The sequence below is a fragment of the Chrysochloris asiatica genome, unplaced genomic scaffold (genome assembly GCF_000296735.1).
Source record: "Chrysochloris asiatica unplaced genomic scaffold, ChrAsi1.0 scaffold00042, whole genome shotgun sequence".
NCBI lineage: Eukaryota > Metazoa > Chordata > Mammalia > Afrosoricida > Chrysochloridae > Chrysochloris > Chrysochloris asiatica.
Window position 1 is genome coordinate 4,228,911 of NW_006408560.1, and position 12,473 is coordinate 4,241,383.

Here is a 12,473-nt window from a genome sequence, read left to right on the forward strand (position 1 = left end):
TCATGCTCTTAGTTCTCATCCTATCTCACTACCTCCAAAATCTCTACTTGGATATCTAATGACCGTCTCATATTGCCCTGTGCAAACATAAACTATTGATATTTCCCAAATCTTCTAATTACCAAAATACAAACTCCCTTCTACCAGTGCTCAAGGCAAATCTCTGAAATCATTCTTCCCTTCTCTCTACTTCGAATCAGTGAATCTTAACGTTCTATCTTTTCATTATAAGGAATATTTTACCAGACTAGACCTTGCCACCATACAGTCTAACAACTATCATCTCTTGCCCAGATTATTTCAACAGTCTTCCTAATTTGTCTCCCTGCTTCCACCCTGCTCTCCTCTATAGATTCTTTTCATATAGTGCTCAGAATGAAGCATTTATGTGTGGCAACTCACCAATAATTTACGAATTTTTCAGTGTCCTTTCCTGAACTGTACTTTAGATGCCGACTCAATATATTGTATCAAAAGTTCACTTAGCTTACAGCTAAGACCCTATCTCTGATATGATGTTCAAATGAGTAGACATTAAGTTAAAAATAATAAACATCTTAATTATTATTATTTCTTTTTACGGTTGATATCGCCATTTTGGAGGATGATTACTCAAAGATATTGTAGGGGAAAAATAAATACACAGACCATATTGCAAGCCATGAGTGGCCACTATGTTACAGGTCCCTGATACAAATTTATCTTAAGGTGTTGATAAAACACCCAAGTAGGAAAGTTTCTGCACAATATCAGTGTAGCTGCATTACATGGCGGTTTTACTTTCATCTTAATGTCAGCTACTACCTGATTTTTATTATCAGTCGTCTTCCTTTAAAATATAAATTCCAAGAAATTAGTGGCTTGTATTTCCAGTATATTTGTGTGGATTGAATTGTCCTATATTTCTGTTATTACTAGCAGATAACTAAGTAATAAAAGACTGTTTCCTACTTCGTTGTAGTTAAGTACTATCAAGTCAGTTCTGACTCATAGCTACCCTATATAGTGTTTCCAAGGAGTGGTTGGTGGGTTTGAACCTATGACCTTGTGGTTACCAGTACAGTGCTTATCCTACAGTGGCACACCAGGACTGTAGTATACTGTTATTGTTGTTGTTGTTAAGTGCTGTCGAGTCGGTTCCGATTCATAGCCACCCTGTATAGGGTTTCCAAAGAGTGACTGGTGTGTAGGAACCGCTGACATTGCGGTTCAAACTGACTTACAGGTTGAGTGCTTTTTATATCATGAATCTATCCAAAGCTAGTGATCCTAGATTTAACGTAGTGCTTCAATCTGCTTTCCACTTAGGAAATCTATGGAAGCAAACATACACATAAGGTAACAGGTAACAAGGAAGGTGATTTCAGGACATAACCGAAGTTATTATTAAAAAGGAACTGAAGAGGCTATCCTTTACAACCTTGCTGTGAATCGCTGGAAGGCAGGTTCGATGCCTAGCTGAATTTTATAACCCAGAACCAGCAGAGTATCAGGCACATAACAGTCAATGTTTAACGACCATAGCAGGCTGACCCCCTGACAAGCATTTAAGGCAATCACGTCTAGAGAAAGCCTCAACACAGAGTCAGAAGGCAGAGACCTAAAGGGTGCCTGGCACTATGGATTCACGAAAGACCCTGCGAAGTAACTCAGTCCGGTGAGCTCAGGTCTGGTCTAGAAAGCGGCATAGAGCGCGCCATCTGGCGGCAGCGAGTCCGGTGCGTTATTAATAAGAAAAGCGCGCAGGGCCTCGCGGGGCGGAGCATTTCCTGGTGTGATGGAGCGCGCGCGCACCGCTGCCCGGGAGTGCAAAATGCCCGGCTTCCTGGAGGCTCTTCAGACAAAGTACAGGACCGAGACAACTCGAGCGCGGGTGGACGAGCAGGACCTAAGACAGTGGGGCCTGACAGGTCAGTGGGCCCGGGTGAACTTTCACCCAGAACTGCCATTTCCTTTCGACTCGCCTCTCCCCGGCCCGGAAGCGCTGCGTCAGGAACGTTCCCGCGGCGCCTGAAGTTCATTACGTCCCGAGGGTTTCTTATTTACCTGGTGGAGCCAGGGTGTGCTCCCTCTACCCTAAGAATGGGGTGGTAGGGAAGAAGCCATGCCTGGGCCGGGTGGCCATTTCCCACTCCCGCGCTGCGTGCTTGGCGGGAGAGCTGGAGGGGGCGCGGAGGGGGCGGGGGAGCGAGGCCAGACCCACGCTCAAGGGGACTGTGGGAGGACCACTTCGTAAAGTCAGCGCCAAGTGCTGGCCTCTTAAGTAGGAGAGGACAGTTTGGCACCCCAAAGATGTGAAAATCTCTTCTGTGGGTCTGGCGGGCACCCTGGAGATTTTCATTGGCTGCTTCAGTAAAACTATTAGAACTCGTCACCCAGTTTCAGTTTGCATTCTTCGCAAAATGTGCATGCATAATTCTTTGATTCAGCCTTCCCAAGTGCTGTATTTTGAAATGTGCAGATAAGGAATGTTTGCCTGCTCATTACCTCCCGACATTCCCACCCCCACCCCATCCCACCCCAAGCCACCTTGGTCTGCAGGTTAAGTCTGACCATATTTCCTGTATAAGACCCAAACTCTTGATTCCTGGTCCTGAACTTGATTTCAGTTATACCTCTATACCTCTCTGAACCTTTTCTTTACTTATTTATTAAATAGGAAACACAGTACGTACTTTATCTGTATAACAGATAAAGTACTGATCAATATATAATGTCTTTTATTCCTGTGACTAAGAGCTATTGGGTACAGAGGGTAAGCAAATATAGTATGGGAATGAAGATGGAGCAAAGCAAATATGGACCCTGCTCTCCTAGAGTGCGGAAAGAGAGTGCTTTGAAAAGTTGTCATTGTTAGGTGCTATCGAGTCGGTACTGACTCATAGCGACCCTATGCATAGTAGAACAAAACACTGTCCAGTCCTGGACCAACCTCACAATTGTTGCTACGCTTGAGCTCATTGATGCTGCCACTCTGCCAGTCCATCTCGCTGGGGGGGTCTTCCTCTTTTTCCTCTGACCCTCCACCTTACCAAACATGATATCCTTCTCCAGTGACTGGACCCTCCTGACAGTATGTCCGAAGTATGACAGATGAAGTTTGGCCATCCTGGCCTCCAAGGAGCACTTTGGCTGCACTTCTTACAACACAGATCTGTTTGTTCTACTGGCAGTATTAAATCCATCTGTGATTATTCCATTATGGACAGATGTCTCTATGATATGAAGTATCTTGATTTAAGTTTGTGTGCTTATATATTTGCTTATTTCCTTGCAAGTGTTTTGAGGTATGATTCTTTGAGGGCTAGGAATTGTGTACACATTGTTAATATACATGGATAATGACCAGGAAAAATGTAGACCAATGGGGGTGCCAGCAAGCTTACATGCCTGCTCTTGTATTCCCTTTGAGTGTCAGTCTTGGAGGGGGGTTTGCCCTGAAGGGACTTGATTGCTTGTCTTGTTCCTAGTCCATTTTTTTAAAAATAGATGTGCATCTCTTCCTTTGCTTTGTAGGGCATTGCATTGTTGTTGTTGTTATTAGGTGCCATTGAGTTGGTATCAGCTCAGCGACCCTTTGCACAACAGAACAAAACACTGCCTGGCCCTAAGCCAACCTCACACTTATTGCCACACTTGAGCCCATTGATGCTGCCTTTTTTTTTTTTTTTTAAATTTTTATTGTGAATTGAGTGAAAGTTTATAGGGCAGATCATCAGTTTCACATTCAACAAATCATACACCTTGTTTCATTACAATGATTATAATCCTCTCCATGTACCATCAGTTAACAGTATTTTTCTCTATCCACTTTAGCTTTTTAAAAAACACACAAACAAAAAAAACCGCACTCAGGCATATATAATAGTTTACATCTCCAATGGGCACATTCTGCAAATCTGCTCCTGGCCACCAGCTCTTAGTCCTTCTCTTCTTAGTCCATGAATCTAGAGTCCTCAGCTGCTCCCCCTCTTCATGCCCCATCTCTGCCGCCATCTCTGGCACTGCTGCTTCTCTGGATAAGGTCCCGCACTCTGCTTGTGCGTTCCTCTCTTGATGGTCCCAGGATCCTCTGTTTCTGGACTGTAAGATTAACTACTCCCCTTTTTTGTTACAAAACTTCTACCTTTACAATTTTGACAGTCACGATTAGTCATGATAACAGTTATTCACTATTGAATCTTAGGAATCTTATCCCCATCTCTTTTCACCAGACCCTTCTAGACAAGATGACAGCTATTCAATGGGGACTCTTTCTTTCCCCCATACTCCTAAGCTAAATTTAAGCTGAAACCTTGTAAGCCAGTCACTTCGTGCCTTTACTGCCCCCTCATTTTAGGTAGCCAATGTCTAAGTTGCCCGTCCCTATCTACCCTGTGTACAGAGTGGATAGCATTGAAACTTGATTTGAAGACTCTTTCCCTCTCTGTTGGTATTTAGAGTAACAACCGCTCTGAGTATAGGTCAGGTTCATCATGAAGATGTATCTTCTGTCACTGTAGCTGTTCCAGTCTGCTTGTCCTTTCTAGTGGGAATGTCTCACCTCATAAGGTTGTGGATGGGACTCAGGATTCCACCTAAGGTCTTATACTCTGTAAAGGCTTTGCATAAGGCCTATTTCACTGGCCAAGTTGTAGAAACTCTTTTAGGTATTCCAATCAGTTACAGGCTGAAGATGGGCTTACAAGTTTTTAATCATGTTTCTCAACATTCCTTTCTATCCCACTCAAGTGTCTGTTTTACAATAGTAGGCAAGGGAAACTAGCTCACTAGTTCTGGCTTCTATCTCTTCAATTCTACTCCTTTGCCCTTTCAGTGTATTGTCCATTTCTGATATTCTATTATTGATCGTTTGGACCTCTTTCTGTAGGGTTTGAATTGTTTCCAATGCTCTATCTATCTTACTTGATTGTTCCTGTAGCACTTTCCTGACTTCTTCCTTATTTTTCTCAACTCCATTCTATAGTGTTTTGATACACTTTATAATCATTTTTCTGAATTCCTTCTCAAGCATTTCCAAAGCCTGCACATCTTCCAGTATGGATTGTAGGTCTACTTCCAGCTCATTTGCCTCAGTCACTTTATCTTGTTTCTAGACATATGCACATATGGTCATCTGCTTCTGTTTTGTGGGCATATTCAGGGGTTATCTGTGGCCTTAATACTCAGATGGGTATGTATTTTGGTATTTTTTATGCTTTCTGATTGCCTCTAGGTAGATGTGATCCGGAAATGGGCTTCCCTTTTCAGTCTTCTTTTTGAGAAATATCAAGATGCCACTGTTGGTCGTTTTGACGTAATGTAGGATTTTGTTTTTGGCCTATTTCCTTTTTTGTCTGATTGTCCTGCTCTACAATCCCTGTTCAAGCCTTTTTTCTACTTATAAACAGTTCAGGGTCGGCTGTGGCCGTTTGGTTTTAAGTGGAAACTGTCTCTAAATTTCGAGGAGATCTGTGCTCATGCGTAGTAGAACCCTCCGAGGGTGGGGCTGGGGTGTCCACTAGCTCAGGCACTCCTATTGTCACCAGTCTGGAGGTGCGAAGACAGCAAGGGACCAATGAACAGATACCAAAAGAAAAGAATGTCCACACCTTTATCTCCGCGGTTCTGCCAGGCTTCTGTGGCCACTCTGATCCTTCCCCCCTTGGTCTCACCCAAGATGGTGGCTCCTCAAGCATCTGAGCATCTCAAATTAGAAAGCAATAGATTTCTTGCTTCTGCCACAAATTCCCCCAGCTGTAAGCCTTCCAACCTTCTAAATACTCCTTTATATGTGGCTCAGAGTTCTGGGGCTTGGTCGGATATTCTGTGTTGTTGCTGGCGGAGCTCCTTTACTGCACTTCCACCTGATCCGCCATATTGTTGTTCTCTCCTCACTTTAGTTTTTTAAAAACAAACAAACAAACAACAACAAAAAAACCCACTCAGACATATATAATAATTTACATCTCCAAAGGGCACATTCTGCAAGTCTGCCTCCTGGCCACCAGCTCTTAGTCCTTCTCTTCTTAGTCCATGAATCTAGAGTCCTCAGCCACTCCCCCTCTCCGTGCCCCCATCTCTGCCTCCATCTCTGGCGCTGCTGCTTCTCTGGATAAGGTCCCACATTCTGCTTGTGCGTTTCTCTCTTGGTGGTACTAGGGTCCTCTGTTTCTGGACTGTAAGATTAACCACTCCCCTTTTTTCGTTACAAAACTTCTACCTTTACAATTGTGACAGTTGCAATTAGTCATGATAACAGTTATTCACTATAGAATTATATGAATCTTATCCCCATCTCTTTTCACCAGACCTATCTAGACAAGGTGACAGCTATTCAGTGAAGACTCTTTCTTTCTCCCCATACTCTTAAACTGAACTCCCTCTTGAAACCTTGTAAGCCAGTCACTTCATGCCTTTATTGCCCCCTCATTTTAGGTAGCCATAGTCTAAGTTGCCCATTCCTATCTACCCTGTGTACAGAGGGGATAGCATTGATACTTGATGTGAAGACTCTCCCTCTCTGTTGGTATTTAGAATAACTACCTCTCTGAGTATAGGTCAGGTTCATCAAATTGTAGCAATTTACCCTTGTTTCCTTTATCCAAAAAAATTTTTTTTCAATCTTCCTCTAGTTGAGTTCTGATTATCGAGCCATCGAGACTAGGTCAGAAGGGTACTGTATGCACGTTTGGGTGTTCTTGTGCATCTCCCCCTCACTTCATATCAGCTGGATGCTTCACTCTCAGCTGTAGCCCTCTGTGGCTATATCCCTGTACATGGGCTCAAGTGTCCTCAGTTCTCACCACACTTTGGACCAACCCATTTCCAGGTCAACAGAATTGAATGGACTGGCGTTGAACTCAGCCCATTTCTTCATTGATGCCTAGGATTTTCTAGGAATGGACTTAATTTGCTCCCCAAAATATTGAAGAAATCGTTTACTATTTGGAAACTGATGACTTAAATCAGTATTTTTTTCTATAATCTTTATGCCAGTGACTCAAGTTTTCTGATAGGTCCTCCGTCCCTATTAGTATGAGTTATGCCCCATACATTCCAGTGGACTTCAGAAATTCAGAATACAATTGATCAATTGTTTCTTGCTGATTTTTCTTGCTTTTTCAGTAATTATTATCCACCTGAGAGTTGGGCAAGAGAGTTCAAACAACTTTATATGAATATTGAAGATTATTGTCCCCAACTTGGTTCCCCTATCTCAAGCTTCCCTTACCGTGTCCTACAGGTTAGGCTTAGAAAGAGGAAGATTACATTTCCCAGACTCCTCTGCAGTTCTGTTAGCCATATGTCTTGGGTATAGTCAAATGGTTCAGAGTGTGTGAGATTTGGATTGGGGAAAGTAAGTGGAGAGGCCACAGACATTCTGGGAAAGGTTTGGGCTTCCTGCAGTTGCTATCTTGGTGACTACTCCTAATTGCATGGGAGTTGGATATGGAGGATCTATTTGCTGGTGTGAATTGCTTCTGAGGTGGCAGGGTAGAGCTGACAGTTGGCAACAACCTTCTGGTTGATTCTGGTTATGGCAGAGGGAGATGCTTCCTTAATGGGCCTGTTCTATGCTGCTGATCTGGCATTTGTCTCTGGAAGCTTAGTTTGGATCTCCAGTTCTTGCACAATTTTGTGGTCATCTATTTCCCTATATTACATCTCTCTGTGCCCAAACTCTCTAATTTCTATTTTCTGCAACTGGTATGTATATGTTATTATTACTTGGAAATAGAATTTCCTGTAATTTTAAATGGACTGTTTTATTGAGATATTTATAGATTCACATGTAGTTATAGTAATACAGAGAGATACGCTGCATCTTTTCCCCAGTTTCTTCTAATGGTAACACTTTCCAGAACTTTAGTACAGTAACACAACCAATATACTTACTTATATTGATACAGTTGAAATAACAGAACCTTTCTCATACCACAAGGATCCTTATTTGCATTTTCACAGCCACTCCACTTTATTCCCACCCCTTTCTTAACCCTGGGCAACCATTCATCTGTTTCCCATGTCTATTAATTTTGCTGTGTCAGTTTGTTAAATAACTAGAACCATACAGCATGTAAGCTTTGGGGAATGGCTGTGATTTCACTGAGCATAATCCTCTGAAGATTCATTCAGGTTGCTACATGTAGCCATACTTCATACCTTTTTATTGCTAAGTAAGTACACCATGACATAAGGAACCCTTGTGGTGCAGTGGGTTAAGCATTGGGCCGCTAATTGTAAAACTGGCTAGCTCTTGGAACCCACCAGTCACTGGGCAGGAGAAAGAGACAGCTACCTGCTACCATAAAGATTTGCAGACTCGGAAACCTTAGGGAGCAGTTCTCCTCTGGCCTCTAGGGTTGCTATGAGTTGGAATTGACTTGATGGCTGTGGATCTGTTTGGTTTGGGTGGCTCATGGTTAAGCTTTTGGCTGTTAACCAAATACTTGGAGGTTTGAACCCACCAGCTGCTCCACAGGAGAACCATGTGGCACTCTGCTTCCATAAAGATGGCAGGCTTGGAAATTCAAAGGGACAGTTTTACTCTGTGCAGTAAGGTTGCTATGAGTTGGCATTGACTCGATGACAATAAGTCTATGGTATGGCGGTACCACAGTTTAACTCGTCATCTACCTACTGAATGTCTTCTGAGTTGTTGCCAGTTTTCGGCTGTTAACAATAAAGGTTTTATAAACACTCATACCCATGTTTTTGTGTAAACGTAAGTCATTGGTTCTTTGGGATTAATGCTCAGGAGTGCCATTGCTGAGTGATATGGTTGTCGCATGTTTGATTTTGAAAGAATCCGCCAAACTTTTCCAGAACAGCTGTATGATTTTACATTCCCACCAGCAATGCATGAGTGTGATTATTTCTCCACATCCTGGACAGCATTTGATTTTGTCACTTTTTTTATGTTACCCTTTCTGATTTGTATGTACTGATATTTCATTGTGATTTTAATTCTTTTTCCTCTCCTCAGAAACCCTATACAGGGTCATTAGGAGTTGGAACCGACTTGACAGCACTTGGTAACAACAGTGGCTAATAGAGTCCTGGTATGGTGCTGTAGGATAAGCTCTGGCTTGCTAAGTGTAAGGTCAGTGGTTCCAACTCATCAGTTGCCCCTTGGAAACCCTATCTATTGTAGCTGTGAATCAGAACTGATTCGGCAGCTCCTAACAACAACACCACCTGTGGCTAATGATGTTGAACATTTTTTCACGTGCTACTTTGCACACAGGTGGAGTGCTGTGGATTAATGTGCCAGATTGCAAAGCTGTTTGAACGGCAAGGTTGGTAGTTCAAGCTCACCAGTCACTCCTTGGAAACCCTATATAGGATCGCTATGGGTCAGAACTGACTCTACGGCACTTAACAACAATATCCTTGTGGCCACGCCTTTTGCCCATTTTCTAATTGGAATGTTTCCATTTTTCTTTTGCTGTTGAGTTTTGAAAGTTCTCTATAGAGTCTAGAAGTATCCTTTTTCAGATAAGTGGTTTGCAGAAGTTTAAAATTTTGACCACAGAGCCATAACATCTGCGTATTATGAGAGTATTTTGAAAAAGTTAGCCAAATCTTTAGCAGAAACATGCCTAGGAAAGCTTCTCCAGGGAATCCTTCTCCACGGTGAGGATGCTCTGGCTCATCCCTCTCATCAAACAAAGGCAGTTGTGTGAGTTTTGATGAGAAATCATTAGGCATGTACCTTACATTCCTAATTTGACTCCTTCTGAAATCTTTTTTGCTTCCTAATCTTGAAAATCTTTAAAGGGCACCCATTTTTTTCTCTAGTTAATAATATTTAAAAAAAGACTATAATGACATAGTTAAATTTCCCAGGACTCTCAGTTCTTTAAGGATGAACTAAATGGCTAGTATCATCACTTGCAAAAAGTACCTTGACCTTGATGGAACTTATGTTGAGAAATAACATTTATATATTTTAGTTTTTATCTTTTAGTTTAATTTTTCCATGAACTTTTGAAATCCTCTTGTATGTTAGGGCTTAAGACTGCTATTGTATTGTTTTAGTTTAGTTTCTGGTTGTTGTTTTTTTCCTGTCTTCCTGTGGAATGCTTGAAACATGTTTTTTGGAATTCCTTTTTGATTTTGCCTGTGGTTTGTTTTTTTGTAAGTTTTTGTTGTGAATTATGTGGGTTTATGTGTCAGACTGTCCTTTTGTGACACATATGTGGTCACAAAAGGAGAAATTATGTGGGTTTATGTGTCAGTTTGCACTTCAAGGTCAGTGGTTCAAGCTCACCAGCTGCTCCTTGGAAACCATATACAGGGTTGCTGTGGGTCGGAATCGAAACATCGAATCGACCACAGCACTTGGGAAAACACCAGTTTTATATTCATCCTATCATACTTCGTTTCATTGCACTGATTACAATCTTCTCCATGCATCATCAAATAACCAAAGGATACCTCCCACAAGCCCGTCCCCTCCCCACGACCGCCATCACACAGCCCTTCTCCCTCCCTGAGTCCAGTGTCCCCAGCCGCTCCATCTGTCCACATCTTTGTCTCTATCTCTATCCCTAGCGTCACTGCCTCTCTGGGTAGGGTCCCGCTGTCTGCTGTTCTCACTTGGTGGTCCCAGGGACCTCCGCTCCTGGACTGCAAAATCAATCACTCCCTTTTGTCAAAAAACATCTACCTCTTCATTTCTAACCCTCACAGTCAGTCCTGATAGGAATTATTCACTATTGTACCACAAGAATCTTATCCCCATTTCCTTTCTCCAGCCCCCCGGTCCCAATACCTTGGAAATCATTCAGTGGAGAATCTATCTACCGCTGCCCCGTCTGGAACTAAGCTCCCTCCTGAAAGCTTGTAAGTTAGTCACTTATTTCCTTTATTAGCCCCCTCTCCCACCTCATTTTGGGTAACCAATGTCTAAGTTGTCCATCCCTGTCAACCCTGTGTACCTAGGGGGTAGGAGTGGTCCTCATTGTAAAGATTTGTTCCCTTTTTTGAGCTACTACATCCATCTGTATAGGTAAAGCTAATCAAATTGTAGCGGGTTACTCTTTTTTTTATCCCGCTCTTCTTTCTTCTAGTCGAGTTCTGATCATCCAGCCATCGAAGCCAGGTCAAGTGGGTGTTGTTGTGCATCTCTCCTCACTTCATATCAGCTGGATGCTTCACTTTCCGCTCTAGTCCTCTGTGGCCATGTCACTGCCTCTGAGCCCAGGAGTTCCCGAGTCTTGCTGTACTGCTGGCCACCCAGGTCCCCATCCGGGTTCATAGGAGTCTAGTGAATGTGGTTAGACTTAGCTCCCAACTTCATTGCTGTTTTTTCCCCCTCTTCCCCTTATCAGTGACCAACGTGGTCACCAGCCAGACCACATGCCTGCTCATTATTCCCTTGAGTCTTAGTCTTGGAAGGGAGTTTGCTCTGAGGGGACCTGACCACTTGCTTTGATGGCTCCTGGGTATACAGCTTGTTCTTATAGGAATCAATCAGACTGCGGTTATTGTTTCTGATTTTTCCTGCCCATCTTTCTTTCACAAAGTATCTTCTGTTCTTCTAGCCACTCCAGGCTGCTCTGTTCGTCCTTTCCAGTGGAAATTTCCCACCTCAGATGACTCTGGATGGGGTTCAGTATTCCACCTATGGTCTTATGCAATGCAAAGGCTCCACAGGACGCCTCTTTCACTGGGCAACTTCTAGCCCCCTTTAAGGTATTCCAATCAGTGATAGGCTGAAGATGGACTTACAAACTTTCTATTGTGATGTTTCTGGCACTTCCTTTCTGCCCCTCCCCCCCAAATGTCTATTTTACAATGGTAGGCAAGGGAAACCAAGGTTCAAAAGACAGCCAAGCATCTTAATGTTATTCCTCTCTTTTACCCCTTCAAACCATGCCTCAATCCCTGTATCCCAGAGCCCTGTTGTTCCAAGGTTGTGCATACATCATTATTTACCCATGTCCTACTTTTCCTATGTGAACCTGCATAATTGTTCTCCCATCAGCCTTGTTCTTCCATTCCCCTCCCCCTTCTTGTGTATTGCCCCATCCCCCCCAACCCCCCCAGCACCCAAGCTGTCCTGTGTGTTCCCTACCCTGTGCTCTTAACTTCCTATCCCTCCCTCCCCTCCTTTCCTCCCATACATCCTGGTTATCAGCAAATAGAACCCACCCTAAAAAACAGAACCCACCCTAAAAGGGGGAAAAAACCAGTATATATAGTTTTTTTTCCCCTTTTACGGTGGGTTCTTTTTCTTTGTTTTTTACAGTAGTCCTATGTAGTATTTCTCCATTTGTGACTAATTTCACTCAGCATAATGTCCTCAAGGTTCATCCATGTTATGCGGTGGCTTGCATCTTCCTTGTTGTTCTCCAAGGTAGCATAATATTCCATTGTGTTTATGTACCACAGTTTGTTTATCCATTCTTCAATTGATGGGCACTTAGGCTGTCTCCATCTTTTTGCTATTGTAAATAGTGCTGCTATAAACATTGGTGTGCATA

General features: G+C 42.9%; 1 protein-coding gene across 3 annotated transcripts in view; it reads left to right on the forward strand.

The window, feature by feature from the left end:
• The first annotated feature begins 1,777 nt into the window (after positions 1-1,777).
• CHD1L (chromodomain helicase DNA binding protein 1-like) overlaps positions 1,778-12,473 on the forward strand; it is an 89,148-nt gene continuing 78,452 nt past the window's right edge. For all 3 annotated transcript variants that reach the window (XM_006861318.1, XM_006861317.1, XM_006861319.1), the window contains exon 1: positions 1,778-1,910. In XM_006861318.1, the coding sequence (XP_006861380.1) occupies positions 1,778-1,910 (133 nt within the window). The remainder of the gene's footprint in view (positions 1,911-12,473) is intronic.